This window comes from Filicampus tigris, chromosome 8, assembly GCF_054856515.1.
Source record: "Filicampus tigris isolate MCC_2025a chromosome 8, RoL_Ftig_1.0, whole genome shotgun sequence".
Lineage (NCBI taxonomy): Eukaryota > Metazoa > Chordata > Actinopteri > Syngnathiformes > Syngnathidae > Filicampus > Filicampus tigris.
In genome coordinates, this window is record NC_141224.1 from 5,038,822 (window position 1) to 5,057,637 (window position 18,816).

The 18,816-nt window shown below is 42.9% G+C and overlaps 1 protein-coding gene across 2 annotated transcripts in view; it reads right to left on the bottom strand.

Moving 5' to 3' along the window:
• Positions 1-18,816, bottom strand: part of iglon5 (IgLON family member 5) — a 162,313-nt gene that overhangs the window by 134,168 nt on the left and 9,329 nt on the right. For both annotated transcript variants that reach the window (XM_086038602.1, XM_086038601.1), the window contains one exon: positions 9,407-10,025. In XM_086038602.1, the coding sequence (XP_085894728.1) occupies positions 9,407-9,467 (61 nt within the window). In that variant the 5' untranslated portion in view covers positions 9,468-10,025. The remainder of the gene's footprint in view (positions 1-9,406; positions 10,026-18,816) is intronic.

Sequence of the window (18,816 nt, forward strand, 5' to 3'; positions counted from 1 at the left end):
GGATTTCAAAACTAGTTATCCATCAATTTATTTTGCACTGTATATGTAATAAAATGCGGTCATTAAACATCTATATGGTTTGAAACTTTTTGCCCGCCGAGGGAATCTATGACGACAATGTGGCCCGCGACAAAAATAAGTTTGACACCCCTGTTCTAGACGGTTGCCAGAATGTGCTAGTCACTTACGGTACCGAAAACTAGATACTTAGCTGAACGTGTTGTACGGGTTCCAGAATGTGCTAGATCATTACCGAAACATGCTCTATTATGAAGTGCCACAGTGCGGGGGCCCTTAGCCTCTCGTAGCATGTTTGCTATGCGCCGGTCGTTAGCGCTTCTTCTCCACCCTTTTATTCTATCTGTTAACGCCTGGGTCGCAATTATCCCTTCTATCTTCCTCACACTCCCAACAATGAGATTGTGGAACACAATTACTCTTCTCCTTCCTTCCATCTTTCTGTGTGTGCGTGTGTCTCTCTTGGCTTCTCAACAAGCTGTTGAAATATGTATTGATCTGTTTTCCCACTCTTTTTATTTTCCCGACACCTCACAGGAGTCAAGGCGGGTTGAAAATCCTGCGCAACACGAGGCCATTACGTTAGCGCGCGTTGCGCCTGCTACTTTTACCCGTGTAAACAGCGGCAAACAATGAAGAGGATAGAAGAGAAGCTAGCGGTCTATTTGCCGCTGGCACCTTGTTGACGATAAACACAGAGGCGCTGCTCTTTTTTTTTTTTTTTTTTTCAGGAACGCGGGACCATGCCACAGGCTGTCCCGCTCCAAGTCGTCAAGGCAACAATGCCCTTGGCAATTATAGCCACATGTGCAGCGACAAAAGTCGTGGACGAATGCAATGCTACATTGACGCCTTCTCAAAGCAGCCCCTTCTGGTGCATATGGGTCTTTGTCCACACCACAACAACAGTATTCTTAGCAGAACGGGTGAAGGAATAATTATAAAATAGTGATCACACATTTGCCGATTATGCTAAATGAACATATGGTTGAGTGATTTAGTTTACAATATATATATATATATGTGTATTATAAACTACATATTAGAACGATGTGATATTTGCCTGCAAAGAATAATATTGCTTCCGCTATTGTATGCGCTCGCAATGAAGAAATTGCTTCTGCTTTCATATCTATCAACAGCAGGCTTGTTGACACCATCTGATAAGGTTTAGAAGGTTGTAGATGTGACTGAATGTTTTTGCAATGTAATGCTTTGGCGTAATTATGACGCATGGACACAGTGATCCTTCACTCACACACACACACACACACACATAGAGAAACAAGTCCAAGTGTTTCCAATGGCTTGCATAAGTTCCCCGCCCCTTAGTTTGGAAACATCCATGTAACCAGGGACTCCTGAAAGTTCATAAAGAGAAGTTACGGAGGGATAAGGTTACAACGTATGAGACGTTCTCCTCACGAGGACAGCGGGAAGCAGAAACGGTGCTATCTGCTATATGGTAACAAGGAAGTGAGTGTCTTCCTCTTCATTGGTGTTGTGTTCTGAAATGTCTAATTTATGAACCTGACAATGTGCTAGGTATTTTACGGGACTATGCTAGTAACTAGTTGTCCTAATGTGCCAGGGTGTGACCACAATGTTCTAGACAATTATTGTACAAGAAAGTGCTTAAAAATCTTCTGGACAGTTCCTTGAATGGACTAAAAAGTTGGCAAAATGTGTAACCAATCATGTGGTGTGACTGATTATAGTAATAACTACATCAAAAATCACAGTAAAATATTAATGTTCTGTAAATGGAACATTAAATAAGTAATAATAAGCTTAAGTGATTTGTTTTTTTCAAATATATAATAACAATATGTTGTAACAGTTCAAACAATGTTGCATGCATATGAATTAATATTATATTCTTCTTATATGATTTGTACTTATTTGTTTTTTCACAGATTAAATGGCGGCGGCCTTAAAATTGTCACGTGGTTCTTCAAGGATTTATCTCAATATTTTTTCTCAACATGCTTAAAGCAACACTGTGTCATGTCAGTTTTCTGTTGATTATGGCGGCGCCATGTGGACAAAAGCGGTAGTGTTTTGACAAAAATCAATCACATTTCCCATGCGTGCCAGCGTGTAGTGTCGTGAAATCCTGAGCCGTACTTATAGCGAAAGGAGGAAGTGAGTATGCCGTAAAGCAATTCAGGACATTTGTATTTTTTTTTTTTGTGTGCCAGGGTTGATCCGATCCTCCTGAAATTGCTTTGTGCCAGTAAAAACGATACAGACCCCCTCAGGGCATGAAGTCCCATTCAACTACTGTGCTTGTAAGTCAATGTTTCATCAAAAGAATTGTGAATTTTTTTTACTAAGGTCGATTTCTCGCCCGGTGCTGCTTTAATAGGTTCTTTTAAAGAGTTGTATTGCCAATTATTTGGAAAAAAAATATTTCGGAGTTCATATTTTAGTCCCATAATGTCACCATCATCTACAGTAACCAGAATTTACTAGACAGTAACAAACAGACTGGAGAGATTGTGCTAGACAGTGCCTAGAATGGACTAGATAGTTACCATAATGCGCTAGATAGTAAGCACTACAGCTTTTACAGGCCAAATAAAACAAAGTGAGTCATCGGGCCAGCACTCATAAGTCCAAACACTTACTTGAAGACAAAAGATGAAAAAAAAAAAAAAAAAACCCACAAAAGCAATGGCACGGCCCGCATTACCACCTAAGCCTTTCCCATTGATTTTGCCGGCGACTTCCTTGTCTGGTGGTAATGAGGACAGGGAGGGAAGCGGGACCCTCATCCCTGGCGGCTCCCTGAGGACCAACCGCCCACGCTAATCTCAATTGCCTTCCTCTCCCTCTCGCTGTCTTAGACAACCAAAAGGCGTCGGCAGAAGATCACACCAGTGGCTCTCTGCCGCCTGGCCTTTATTTTAGCGTCTCTATATAATTGCTATTGGATGAGCGCTATTAATAGCCACGCTGACATGTTTATATGTAGCAGGCTTGGCTTCAATTGGCTTTACATTGATTTAACATTCAGCCTTTAACTAGGGTGGGATTCATCTTATTCTCATCCCGGTCGGTCCTGGTGCCAGGAGTTGCAACACGAGCAGCTACTAGCAATTAACCGCTATAACGGCCCCTCGCGTTCCACTACGTTGCACTCTCTATGATGTAACGGTAATTATGACGGCAAACAAGTGGCGGCTTTAATGGTTGCTTATGACGCTAACGATGAGGAAAGGGTGTGGGTCGCGACAGGGTGTCCTTTTTACAGTGACCCATCCAAGCCTGTCGGTCGACGCTCGGATTGGGAGAGATGCTAACACTACTTGAGTTTACCTAGCCCGGAATTATTTATCACCAGGAAGTTACCGGAATGTTCTGGAGAGTTACCAAATAGGCAAAGCACTTACCGGAATGGATTGAACTGTTATCTGAGCGTGCTACAAAGTTACAGGTATGTGGAATAAACAGCCAACCGAATGTGTTAAGATGTTAACAGATTGTGCCGACGATGACCAAAATGCGCTACGGTTACCGGGATGGATTTAACAGTTGCCGGAGTGCTCTCGACACTTACTGGGATGGATTTGACCGTGACCGGTACGTGCAAGACAGTTACAGGAAAGTGTTAAACAGTGAGAAAATTGGGTCACAGTTACAGGACAGAATACGCTTAAAAGTTACCAGAATATGCTAAAAGAATATGCTAGACCGTTACTGAAATCTCTAAAGGAGAAATCAACCCAAACATGGTTTTTTTTTCAAGAATATGTTCCCAGAAATCCCACTAGTTGAAACCAAGCATTCTGATTAATATTGCATTTGTGGAATATGAGTTAAGCAGCTAAATCCACACCATCTCAGGGGGCGGCCATTTTGTCACTTCTGTCGACTGAAAATGACATCACAACTGATCAGGGCTTAGGTAATCAATCACAAAACCAATCACGGGTCAGCTTCAGAAAACGGGTCAGCCGTGATCGGTCGTTACCTGAGCAGTTGTGATGTCATTTTCAGTCGACAGAAGTGACAAAATGGCCGCCACCAGAGATGGCTAAAAACATGTGGATTAACTCTTAATGCACAAACCCAATAGTTATCATAATGTCTTGTTTCAATTTAGGGTCCTTGCATAGAACATATTCTTGAAAAAAAATATGTTTGGGTTGACTTACTCTTCAAGACAGTTGCAGATAGGTGACCGTTACCAAAATGTGCTTAGCTCGTACTAGAATGGACTAAACAGTTACCAGAATGTGTCATCTTCATATTTGTCAATATCACAGGTACCCATCCGTGGCGACGTCACACACAGACGCCAAACCCAAAGAAAAAAACAAAGCATACTTGTGGAGTTAATACCTTAGAACATGGGTGGTGAACCAACGTCTGCCTATGTGATCACCAAAAATCCCACATTCTTTCCACTTGGCTGAATATTCATAACTACAGACGTGGCAGCTTCACATTGGAATTCATTTTCCTAATCAAATAAGATCAGTGATTCCATGAAATCTGAAGGCCTGATGAGTCACGGGCGTCTGACTGGTTTTCGGCAACGTCTGGACTCATTTTAAACTGATTAGTGCTTAAAATGAAGAAATCTCGGGAGTGCTGATGTTGATTCCGTAGCCGTGTTAGGACAGCAACGCCGCCTTGTAAAACTGTCAAGGTGATAAATGAGCTTTCTTATCATTTTTCCATCAGGGCTCCCCGTGGCTTCTGGTTTTAGGTCAAAACGCTGCAGGATTTTTTTTTCCTACAAAAGGTGTCGCCTCGGCGGCGTGTCGGCAAAGGGAATAAGCAGATGTCTGAAGCACTGCAGCATGGCAAGCCAAAGAAATGGGAATGAAAAGCGGCACCCGAGGGTGGGAGTAAGGGGGGGGGTGGGGGTTAGTATTGGGATGTTGAGCGCACTCGAGGCTGGCTAAACACCCAACCCTTCTCCCTGCGGCTCTTGACCGCGAATGGTGGCGCACTAAAAATGAAAGCTGCCAGCCAGGCCAACGCATTTGTGTAAGCCGAGTACGGAGGGCAAAATGAAGGATTTCACAAGGAGGAATGAAGGAAGAGGGGAAGAAGAAAAAAAAAAATAAATAAAAAAACAGCTTCCAGATTAGCAACACCGGGCATCTGTTGACGCTGGCATGGCCCTCCTCTTCTTCTGCTCGCCAACACATTTGATCCAGCGAGTGTGAATGTGCATGCGTGGGTGTGTGTGTGTGGGGGTGTGTGTGTGTGTGTGTGTAGGGGGGTTTTGGACTCACCGAGATTCAACCCACATATGCCGCTTAAATCAGAAGGACATGAGTCAGGTGACAAATCGACACCACCTGCTCTCATGAGCGCCCCCTTCTGTCTGGCATCATGATAGGTGGGTGAGCGAGAGTGGCCGCAATGGGAGAGACATTAACCAGGAAGTGACAAACAGTAGAAGGCGCTGACTAAAATGAGCTGCGCAGTTGTCAGAATGGCTCTGAGTCAATCCCGAAACGGAATGTGTTAGGCAGAGACCGGAATGTGCTTAACTATAACCGGAATGTGCTGGACGGTAACCAAAATAGGCCACTTACCAGAATGCGAGAATTGGAGGGATACCAGTCTGCGCTAGACAGTCACCAAAACATGCTCATCTTGTTGAACGCACTATACAGTTAGCAGATTGTGATAGGCAGTTACCAGAATGTCCGATGCAGTTATCGGAATGTGTTACAGAGTTCCCAGAATGGACTAGACAGTTACCAGAATGTACTCGACCATTACCAGAACGTGGTAGAGTTAACTGAATTTACTAGATAGTTACCAGAATGTGCTATGGTTACAGGAAATGTACCAGACAGCTACCAGCAGGTGTTAAAGAAGACGTCAACCCAAACATATTTTTTCAAGAATATGTTCTATGCAAGCCCACTAGTTGTAAGAAGACATTCTGTTAAATATTGCGTTTGTGGAATAAGAGTTAATCCACCTGTTTTTAGCCATCTCTGGGGACGGCCATTTTGTCACTTCTGTCGACTGAAAATGACATCACATGTGGCTCAGGGCTCAGGTAACGACCAATCACGGCTGACCTGCTTTCTGAAGCTGAGCCGTGATTGGCCGTTACCTGAGTTGTGATGTCGTTTTCGTTCGACAGAAATGACAAAATGGCCGCCCCCTGAGATGGCTAAAAACGGGTGGATTTTGCTGCTTAACTCATATTCCACAAACGCAATATTAATCAGAATGCAGTGTTTCAACTAGTGGGCCTGCTGGGAACATATTCTTGAAAAAATACGTTTGGGTTGATTTCCTCTTAAAGCAGGACCCAGTTTTGGACTAGACTAGACGGATTGTTCCACCATCACCGTTTGCTGATATCTCAACAAATCAACAGTGTTGGTGGCGAGTACACTATTGCCTCTCACAGGACAGTTGCACTACCGCATCATTTATTCACATTCTCCCCCCCCTCCTTCCAAACAACACGCTTGCAGTGCCACAGTGCATCTCCGGTCATACGAAAAAAAAAAAAAAAAAATAGTGGTTATTGGTCCCTTTGCTGGAGCTTTCACAGATGAAATGCGAGCACGCGCGCCCACCGAGTTGGTCGTGTTTTCACGCATCCTGCAGCGCCATCCGTCTGCTCGCCGTCAAGCATGACCGGTCGCCCCACCCCCGCCCCACCCCGCCAGCCCACCCACTCGCTCCTGCCCCCGTGAGGCGGGAGTCCTACTGCAGGTTGTTAACCCCCCGTCTTATTGCACTGACACATCAATTACTGTTATTAAGGGTTGGGGTAATTTATTTATATACTGATTTCCCACAGGGCGGAGGCGGGACTAATTGCGGCAGATGTGTGTTTGTGTGCGGTTTTTTGGGGGGATTTTTTTTTTGCATGCGTGCGTAGATGAAATAGTGTGTGGTGGGGGGGGAGGAAGCTATGTGGGGGCGTGAGCATAATTACTGAGCATGCTGAGTACGTCTTGCAAAACTAATAAACGTGGGGACATCCCACACCATGCCAAGAGCACTCAGGGATGATGTGAGGATGGATGGGAGGCTTTAATGGATTCCAAACTTTATTGATCACTAAGCATGTTAGGATGAATGCTCAAGCATTTTGCATTGATGTTAGCATTGGATTTTTTTTTTTTTTTTTTAAGCACAGAGAGTTGCGCTAGACCGTTACTAGAATGTCCTAGACAGGCATCAAAATGGACTAGACTCGGAACATAACATGCTTGAAAGTCACTGGAATTGGCTGGATCGGAATGTTCGAAAAAGCAACCAGGAAATTCTCGACCAGTGCATATTACTATTCTGTAGGAGATCATCAGGAGTGCAGTGGGAAGTTCTCAGTCCAAAAAGTTGGAAAGTGACGAGCAGGACATTTAAATGATTTTCCTGATACAAAATTTGCCTTGGATCCATTAAGGTTGAGAAACTGCTCTAGCAAGACGCTGGAACGTGGTAGGCAGTAAACTGGAAGTTGCTGAAATGTGCTAAAACTTAGCCTGCAGGATATGTTGAACTTAATAGTTACAGAAATGTTTTAGGCAGTTACCAGTTGGTCGGCCGGTCGATCGCAAAGGCATTGTGGGTAGATCGCCAGCCTATCATCCGTCCTCACTACTGTTTTTTTTTTAGTTTTTTTTAGAGCGAAGCACCGGAAACCCGCCCATTTGCTCCATTCGGCGCGTGTAAAACATCCACCCATCCATTATCGATACCGCTTATCCTCACAAGGCGTGCTGGAGCCGATCCCAGCTGTCTTCGGGCAGTAGGCGGGGAACGCCCTGAATTGGTCGCCAGCCAATCGCAGAGCACACAGAGACAAACATCCGCACTCACAATCACACCTAGGGGCAATTTAGAGAGTCCAATCAACTTACCATGCATGTTTTTGGAATGTGGGAGGAAACCGGAGTACCCGGAGAAAACCCACGCAGGCACGGGGAGAACATGCAAACTCCACACAGGGAGGCCGGGGCCGGGATCGAACCAACGACCTCTGAACTGTGAGGCAGACGTGCTAACCATGTACGGTACATATAAAAATAATTCTCAATATATTTATAAATAATGCGATTTTGCATTTTTAGTAGGCGGTATATCATTTTGACTCTGTCATGTCATAAGTAGCTTTCAGGCTGAAAAAGTGTGGGCACCCCTGTTCTAGACCGTTACCTGCCATCCATGACAGAAAAATTAATAATTCAGTACAGTAGCTGTACAAGCTTGTGCCAGGATGTGCTAGACAGTTCCCAGAATGAGCTCGACACTTACGAGAAAGTGACCAGAAATGTGCTCGGCAATCACCAGACTCTGCTAGACACTTATGTGCTTAACAGTTACCGGGATGAGCGAGACGCTTACTAGAAAAAGTACTCGACAGTTACCACAATGTGCTCGACCGTTGTTGCTGTGAGCTAGACAGTCACCGTAATTTTACCACAGTGTACTTGACAGTTACAAGGAATGATTAAAGATTAGACAATCGCCAGATGATGATGATATGCTATACAGTCACCAGAATGGGCTGCACAGTCTCTAAAATGAGCCGCTAAACACTTAATAGAACATGCTAAACAGTTACCGGAATGTGCGAGACACTTTCCACCGTGTGCTAGACAGTCAACAGAATGTGCCATACAGTTACCTGGAATGTGCATAACTGTTAAAAACATACCCTACCCTAAGGGATGTTGAGGCACTGTATTGATGAGCATTATTTTTTTTTTTACCAAACTCAATCCATAGATGTCTGTAATGTCTTCTTTCTGTTGTTTTGTTCGCCAGTGTGACACAGCTCTGAAACGCACATCAGTGGCACCTACTGGAAAATAAGTAGAGCTGCAACCACTGGAACCCCAAATGTGACCTCCCCGTTACAATTTGATAGTAGTTTAAACCATTATCTATCCATTACCGAGAAACGAGACGAACCCTTAATGAGCTTCTCGTGTATTTCTTAAGGGCGCGGTGTCAAAGAAAAACGTCCTCTGCAGTTGTAATCACCTTGGACCCCCTCCCCTTCCACCTACTTCAACTTTGACCCCTACCGTCCACTTTGTCACCATGCGTCACCCTTTGTCCCAATCGACCTTGTTGATTCAGAAAGGTGACAACACCAACTCCTCTGCATTTGCCGCTTACACCTTTACAACTACGCACTGCACACGCGCGCTGTGCATGCAGACGGCCGGTCATTCGTGTCACGTACAGAAAAGCCCACCCCGTCCTAGTCTCTTATTTTTGGTTCCGATTAAACATCTTAACATGCACCACTCGTTGCACTCAGTCGTGGCTCCCGCGCTGATGAATTACGCACACGCGCACATATGCAGGCGCGCAGCATCCTTCCATAAATGCATCAAGCAAAAACACACGCGTGGATGGGCAACGCACATCGTCAACTTACCTTTGCACAACAGCACCAGGACCAAGCCGGCCAAGGCGTTCGACAAGAGGGGGCAGCCCATGATGGGAGTTGTGATGGATTCCACCGATGCGCTTCGTTCTGTTTGTTGATTGAAGGAATATTCCTGCGTTGGAAACCAGAGCGTCTTCTACGCGCCGAGCATCAGTCGGGTCCACTTGTCTCTCCACGCGCGGTTTATCACGCTTGCAAAATGTCAGCAAAGGCATAAAAAAAAAACCACAAAAAAAAAAAAAAACACCAATATTCCACAATCGGAGTTTGGCGCGCTCTGGGATTCTCTGTGGCAAACTTGGCGTGGATGTGTCTGACACCGGGTGGCGGTCCTTGAGTACTCCCGTGGAAGTGTGTGTTGGTATGCAGCGCGGCTCGTCCCCTCTCAGCCCCGCAGCAGAGCACGCCAGGCGCGCAACAAGGAGCTCCGGCGTGTTGACTGGCAGCTGAGCGCCGATGAGCTCGTCCAATGGGCGCGTGAGAGGGAGGCGGGGCTTGGGAAGCGGAGAGGCGGTTTTCGCCTGGCCAATCGGGGGCGTGCGCGAGTCGTGCGCGTCGTTGGGATGGTGGGGGTAATGCCGTGTGATTTATGGGCAAGCGTGTGGCGCTGCAGTACAAACAGATCACAAGGGGGGAGTAGAGTGAGGGAGGGGTCAGGTGGGCTTAGTTTTTGATGAGGCACAATGCAGACAAAAGATGGGTTACACGACCATGAGCATACTAATATTTAATTTTTTTCAAACTCGTTTGAAGACATTTTCATACTTTGGCTTTCGACCCAACATGAGATTAACATGTTCGGGTGTCTACGGTATATGTGTTGGTATCATTAATTTTTTGTTTTTAGTTTACTGCTTTCACTTTCTTTGTTGTTGTATTATTTGATGTTATATGTACACTAGGTGTTGTGAAATGTGCTGTATATATAAAGTTGTATTTGTACATCGTCGCTGTCCTGTGAAAAACACTTTTATCCATTTTTTTGGGGGAAAAAAATCATGTAAATGCGATGTCTGTCGTGTGGAAACACCATTCACATAAAAATACGAAAATTGAAAAACATGGGCATAAGTGTTTTTCACAGGACAGCGACAATATACACACACAGGCAGTACATATTTTTAAACAAAGTCATCAGAATGGAGCTTCAGACTTACCAGAACGTGCTAGACAGTTACCAGAATGTGTGAAGTAATGTTATCTTAGGTAATGAAAAGGAACGTGTAAAAATTTTTTTTTTTAAAACTCAAACTACATCTTACATCTATGAAACTAATCAAAACTAATTGTCGCAAAAATTTCGCTCATGCTGTTTGTCCGTGCAGAAGAAGGAAAAGTCAGCCGTTTGGGAATTGTAGTTTCCTTTTATACACAATATTTTGGGTCCTTTTTTTTTTTTATTTTGGCACTCGACAAGTACGGCAAATATTTTAAAAAAAAACACCTAAAACTAATACTAAAACTAAACTAAAGCAAAGCACAATTTTATTTTATTTTTTAAAAACTAAAAAACTTGCTCTAAAAAATAATGAAAACTAACTATGGAACTGCAATCAGCAACCAATAATGTGACCTCAGTCCTACACTTGAGCCATAACACAACGCTGCCTCTTTTACAACTCCGTGTAACGGAGCCCCGTGTAATATCATTGCTTGCTCTTCTACACGTCTTTCTATCTTCCAAACACCTTCGAAACATGGCTCAGGGATGTTATTAATAAAAGTTTTCATCCTTCGCTATTTCAGGAGCGAAGTTCGCAGATAAAAGAAATCCCTGACAAAGTGCTGACATAAATTTACATTTTTTTTCCCTCCGAAAACAAGACAATTATCTGGGAGATGTGCAGCACTTCCTGTGGCAGCGAGCCCGCAGGAGCACCACAGGCATGGGGGGAGCTTAGGGTGAGGGGGGCGGGGGGTATTTCTTCATTTTAGCGACGACTAACATGTCAAACAAGAAGCTGAATATTTCACAAAGGCGTTTTTTTGTGCTCAGACAATGCCGAGGCACCCGACATAAAGCGCGTCCTGTTCAAGATGACGTGTATATGCGACGCTTCCAGATGTCCCTGCTGGGGACGCGATTGAGTCAACTGCAACAGTGCAGAGGTCCCAGGAGGGAGCTGAGTAATTTCCTCCCGCAATAAAAAAAAAAATTGCAAGACAGTTGCATTTTTTTTTTTTTTTTTTTCTTATTTCTGCACAAGACGGTGACGCTAATGGCTCCATAATTGAGTGAACTATAAATGAGGTTCCAAAAAGCTTTTATAAAGTGTTGCAGAGTCAAACCGGGAGTGGGATGTTAGCCCTGTGGCCTTTGGGTCATTCTTGTCTCCAGGGGGGTCCGGAACCTGCCAAATTTTAGTCCCCAAACCAGGTCCTTGCACAATCATTAATACCTGATTAATATGCCGCAACTGTGCACTAAAGACTAATTTGAGTGCTCGTCTCATAACGCCGACCTTTGAACATTCCCGTCTATATTTCTTCTTCTGAGCCAGACAAGCTGATTACCACCGCGATCATTTTTGGCAAATCTCATCGCCCGCCACGCGCCACCAATCCCTCAGCCATCCATCATTTCTTCCAAGCGAGAGCCCCCCCCCTTGACTTCCCCCCCCCCTCCCCCTCACACGTTTACGGGGTGGTGCGGCAACGCCCGCATTTGCACTTAAAAGCGTAGCAAGGCTATCAGCGTCTCGGGCCGAGCGCCCCGTCATCGAGACACCTTGAGCGCCTCGGTTGGAATGACAGTCATTTCACACCCAATTAATAAAGTAGAAAGCGGACCTGCACTCTTAATGTCTGCTGTCGGCAACTTGTTGAGTGAGGACAAACACGCAAAGGACACCTTGCTGAGCGTGGCCTGGCAAAACGCCTCGCGTTACGTAAAGCTGACACCCCCCCCCTGAAGAGTGTAGCCCCCGACAGTAGTTTCACCGGCTGACACATAACTGTGGGGGACAAGTCTGTTTGTAGATGGACAAAAAAAAATCATATTAGTTTGTGGTTCATTTGCCTTTATTTTTGTGTAAGACAAACCTATAAAACCAAGACATTTATGTCTACAATAAATCGGAGTTTATTGTAATTTAGATTAATTTATTGCTGCTTTGCTAAAAATACATGGGAAGAGGACCTTGAAATAAAATAATCGCTCAGTTCAACACCAATGTCTGTCAAAACAGGACGGATGGAAGAGTCTTAAGAACATTTTCGGAGAATTTGAGCCTTCTAGTACGACCAAAAACTCCTGCTAGTATGTTCACCCAATTGGATCACATTTTCAGAAGGTCTGTTGCATATGATGACGGACAAGGTATCAAGCCTCGTGCCCCAAAATCAAACAGGAAGTTGGCCATTTTGGTTTAAAGCAGCCTTTTTGATGAACTCTTATTAGGGCACTTACCAAAATGAACTCCGATCGGCAGCGGGTATGCCAAAAAGACGGGCAATGCTAAATAATAATTGTTTTTGTTTGCTTACGTGAAATAATTTAAGTTATGAAAAATGAGCCCCTGCTACCAGTTTCACCAATCAACTTGAAACTGGTTGGACATGTCGATCATGACGGTACACACCAAAGTGTAAAGGGGGCATGTCTCAAATCAAATAGGAAGTCAGTCATTTTGTTTTGAAGTGGACATTTTTTTCCTCATATTTTACTCAGAAATTTGCCCAAATGAGCCCCTCTCGATTTTGGAAGGTCAGAAATTGGTCAAATCTGTTGCATTTGACAAAGTCCCAACAAGGTCTGAAGGACCCTTGCTCCAAAATCAAAGTCAAGTCAGCCAATTTTTTTAAACGTCGGAAACAATTAGCCCCTCCTACCAGTTTCACCAATCAACCAGAAATTGGCTGGTCATGTCTTTCATAACAGAACAAGGACCCATACCCGAAATTGATTAGGAAGTCTGCCATAATGGTTTGAAGTCGCCGTTTTTAGTCAAGTTCCTGGCTTGTACTTCCACAAACTTCTACCAAAGAATCCACCCAACTGATACATAATCAGAAGGAGATGTGCAGTAGTTTAAAGTCAAGAGAAAGTCGTAATATTGCTGTTCCGAAAACCAAAGCGGCTGTTGAATAGTCACGCCATCCGCCATGGCGACGGCTACTGTGCCCTCATCGCAATCACCGTGCCTCAGAAAAGTCCCGGCGAGTGTGATTGAAGAAGGGGGGCTGTGGGGCGGTGGAGCGGGTTGCCCTCTGGTCTGGAAAGGCTCGTCTTCTTCTGAATTCCATTATCCCAAAGTGGCGCAAGGAAGCGCGGCAACATAGCGGATGAGGCAAGATGGGGAAGATAGGAGGAAAGGCGAAGCAAGGAAAAGCTGGGGAGGAAATTGTGGCGTGAGCTCCTCATCTTCTGGAAACATGGAGGTAGATTCATGTAAGGGGATTACCGAGGGAGATTGGTAAAACTGAGGATGAAACGGTGAAAGAAGCAAGTGGTGGGTCACTCGCATACAAAAAATCCAACTATCTGCCCCAAAATGCTGTAAAATACGATACGTAAATACATTTATTTTTTGAATTTCCACAAGATGACACACATACAGTCATTGGGTAGCCATGACGGAGGCCCCCCGGCTGCTGCTACGCTCCATCCGTTTTTCCTCCCAGCCGACTAATTAAAAAAAGTCTTAATGATAGCGCGTCAATAGCCGTCCCCGCGCAATTTATCATGCACGCACGCCATCGATCTCCGCGCAAACGAGCCGTAAAAAAGCAGAACTTTTCTGTCGGCAGGCTAAACTTCTATGCTTGGTTATTATCAGGAGTGCTGTTGCACGCATTACTGGCACTCAGCGAGGTACTTTAGGCACTGAGTCGTTAATCAATGAATGATTAATAATGGAAGGATTATTGAGCTCACACTCTTGTGGGTCCAAATAAGAGTCTGAAACGTTGGCGGCCCAGCAAGCAGAGTGGAGGCTCGACGGCACTTCCTGGTCACACCTTATTGGACAAAGGATGTTAAACAGGTACAAGCTACTTCTTGACAAACAGGACCAGAATGATGCCTGCTTTTTTTTATATATATATATATATATATATATATATATATATATATATATATATATATATATATATATATATATATATATATATATATATATATATATATATATATATATATATATATAAAAATATAAATAAAAATCATGCTGGCCGATCAAAAGCCAGAAAGTCATTTTCTAGAAAAGCCGCAAATACAACCATAAGGCAAAAATGCAGATTTACGTAATGAAGAGAACGGTGTGTGCATTTTGTTTGATGCCGTCGTCGCTTCGTGCCACCTCTTGTATGTGACACCTGTTGCATCATCCTTACTTCCTTCCGTCCCTCCTTTTGTTCTGCTCAGGATTTCAGGCGGCCGTCTCATTCTACCCACCATTGATTTGGTCATTTGTTAGCAATGACGCAATCCTGTAACGGTGTCTCGCCACCTGGCCTATGCTGCTTCCATCTCGCCCTCCTCCTCCATTTCTTTTTCTCATCTCATCCTCCATCTTCCATTCTGCCTCATTATTGAGTCAGAAACATTGGCGCAATGGCGGAACAATGTCTTGACGGATGGAGGAGACGTCAACGCACAGAATTTGCCACTGAGTCAACATTGCGATGCAGCAGGCTTTAAAGCAGAGGAAGGAATAATTGCTTTGCTTCACAACTTCCCTTGGAAGACAGCAATAAACCTTGTTTGATCATTTTAGTGTTTGAGAATTACAAACAAACCACCATTATAAACTCATTTTAGTGTTGATACTAAAGCTACATGAGGTGTCCTGGCTGGTCCAACAATGAATCAAGCACACATGGTAAATGCTAACAAAACTTACTTGGGTCATGGATTGACATAAACAATTTTAGTCTATGACAGGTACGTCACATGGACTATTTGCTATAATATTAACATGGACGCTAACGCTAATGGTACGCGACCAAGGTGATCCTCCAACAAATAAACTCAATAACTACAGTTTAATGTTAACAGGACTCATTTATGTCACGCGTTGAAATAAACACTCTTTTCAGTGTATGACAGTTTTGAATGGCATACTGTTAAGAATAATGCTAGCAAGCACAAATGCAAATATTACGCAAGAGGTGTTCCTAGCTGGTCCAACAAGCCAGTGAACGCACATGCTAAAAAGAACTATTATTTTTGTGCCATCGGTTGAAGTAAACACTTTATGTACAGCACATTGTACAAGTCACTGCAATATTTCCACTGATGCTAACGCTAATACTAAGTGGAAGGTGTCCTGGCTGGTCCACCAGCAAATCAAGCCAACGAATGCTAATGCTTAATGCTAACAGAATTCATTTGCGTTACTCGTCATAGCCAGTTTCAGATGACATGCTTTTAACACTTGTATTAGCACCATTGCTCATGGCATGTGAGAGATGTCCTAGCCGCTCCAACAATTAATCAAGCGACTGAATGTACATGCTAAATGCTAACGGAACATTTTTGTGCGATGGTTGAAGTAAACACTTAATTTTAATGTATAACAAGTACAGCACATATACTATTCACTGTAATATTACCACGGATGCTAATGCTACACGAGAGGCGTAGTCCACCAGCAAATCAAGCCAATGAATGCTAATGCTTAACACTAATAATCATTTGTGCCGGGCATTAAAAGAAACACTTGTCAATCATGTATGACCTTTAAAGGCACCTATTAAATGTTAGCACCTATGCTAGCTTTTTGCAGGAGGTGTCCTGGCAGGTCTATGTTGAATGCATATTGGCCTACATAGTGCTAGCAGAACTCATTTGTCTCATAGTGTTAGCTTTGGTATTAATCTGAGTGTCATTAAAGTAACATAACATTAAAAAAAAGTGTATTCAAACACTTTCAAGGAGCATCTTGATGTAGCACTTTACTTCGAGTGTGGTACCACCCTGGACACATCTCCTATAATTTTAGCATCGCTGCTAACCAGAATATTGCCACCACGTATCCTGTGACGTTTTGATGGAGGCCTTGCTTTGTGTTTGAGAAACCTTTTGACACATTTGCCGTTTTCTTCAAGTAGTCCAGGAGCATTGCGGCAGTACACAAAAGTGAAAGACTTGCAGTCTAATCATGAATGATAATCATCAGTTTTGTCCGTGTGTGTCAACGCCGAAGCGGCAGCTAATCAATATAGAAAAGAAAAGAGAAGGCACGAAGAGGTGAAAAGCATGACGGCGATAAGAAGTCGTTACAGAGTGAAGTCCCTGGCTTTTAAAAAGGGCTTATTTGGGAATGAAAAGGAAAGGCTCGTCAATACGTAGTTGAAATAACCATAATGATAACAATAATAATTATATGGTAAGATGGAAATGCTCTGCTGCTAATGACAGTTTGTGTGATTTTTTTTTTTTTTACGGGCAATTACACCAGAACACAAGAAAAATCAAAGTGGGACTGCAACCAACAATCACACATACAGAGACACACCGTAATTAAACTTATTGATTGCAAAGATTCTCTCTCTCACAGACATACACACACACGCACACTTATTTTTCCCCAGAGATGTCGATTTTTTTTCAGTCCAACAAAAGCATCCAATATTTGTCATTTAAGGAAATGTTTTTTTTAATTAAATCTATCAAATTGATCTATATTGGGGAATAACATGTCAGTCAATACTGCAGCACGACTAACAGAAATGGAACTTAATGAAAAAAAAGTCCTATGGGCATATACTGTCACTTATTTTATAGCACATTTCTTTCATAACTGGTTTTAATTTACTCCTGTAATACTAATTGATTTTTATCTTTTTTTAAGTATTATTTTTCCCTGGAGATTCTATGAGCTATTTTGTTATACAGTAATAGTCTAAAATTATTTCTAAAAAAAATAAAAACATTTTTAATTACATTTGTAATTATTTACTTTTTATTATATTAGTATTTTTTTTTATTTCACCTGCATTAATTGGCCATTTTTCCTGAATGTTGATTCAATAATCTATCATGATCAATTCTGATGTGTACATTATTTAAATAGATTAAATAATTTCACAATGAATTTAGTTTTTTTTACATATACGTATTTAAAATGTATACATTGTTTAAATTATCTTAAGATTTAGTTTGATTTTAAAATTTGGATGAATTCCACTGCAACTACATTTATGTAATGAACTTATCAGATTTTTTTTTTTTAAATTTAAATTGTAGTTTCTTCAGTTTTTTGTTTTTTTTACTGGTAATTGGCTGTATCTTTCAAATCAAATTTTTCTATATGTATTTAAACAGCTGCTTAAGTACGCCATTTTAAATCCTGTATGTTATTTTGCACAGAACGCTGCCATTTTAACTTCATCTAAAATGAAAGCCGAACTACGATCGGGAAAACCAGACCATTATTGCAGCATCGAGATGGGCTGAAAAGCAAAAGTCTCACTTTTGTAAGCGAAAAGGAGCCGTTTGAGGTCTGTTCTTCAGGAACGCTTTTAAGCGCTGCGAAATGCTGACCAATGGAAAGTGGCGTGTTTCCAATGGGGCACCATGACCTTTGGAAGAAAAAACGGGAGACAAAAAGAAAAAAAAGAAGCTATTCCCTGTTCTTTTTTTTCCCCCCCTCAGGAATCGCTCGACAACCATCCTCCACCCGACAGAATAGCAGCCCAGGAAGTTCTACGTCATGTCTTTGAAGACACAGCGCAGCGCGAGACGCGGGCGCTTGCGACTCGGCAGGAAGAGAGTGAATCAGTGACCTCGCTTCTGACTCGTCGCCACGGTGATGCCGGTCCGCGGCGTGTGGCGTTATTACTCATCCATCACTCAACCTGAGAACCGTTGTTAGGCAACTTTATTTACAACATGTATACAATATAACACATGACAGTTCATGCACAAGCTGACTCGGTGTGCTTCACACACCTATAAACATTAAACAGAACAACCCAAGACATTTGCGAAGCAAAGAGAACAAAAGTAGCGTATTAAAATGACTAAAAGAGTGAACAGTATATACAACCCAAAAAATGAAATACATTTAAAAGCATAAAAAGTTGCTTTCTGAAATTTATTTTTATGGGTCTTAAGACCTTAAAAGGAACGGGGGGGGGGGGGGACGACATAGGTTTTAATCTTAATTTAAAAGCATTTACTGTACATGTTGGGTTGACTTCATTTGAGATGGCAACTGATTCCAATTGTGTGCAGCATAACAGCTAAATGTAGCTTCACCATGTTTATTTGGAACTCCGGGCTCCATTAATCGAACCAAGTTCGAAGACCTTAGAGCCCTACTGGAGTAATCTAATCAGATTTTTGTTCTGGTCAGAACCCAAGTTGCAGCGTTTGATGCTGTTTTGAGGGAGTGCGGTCAGAAGACCGTAACAAAAAAGCAAGTCTAGTGGAGGTATAAGCATGGGTAAGT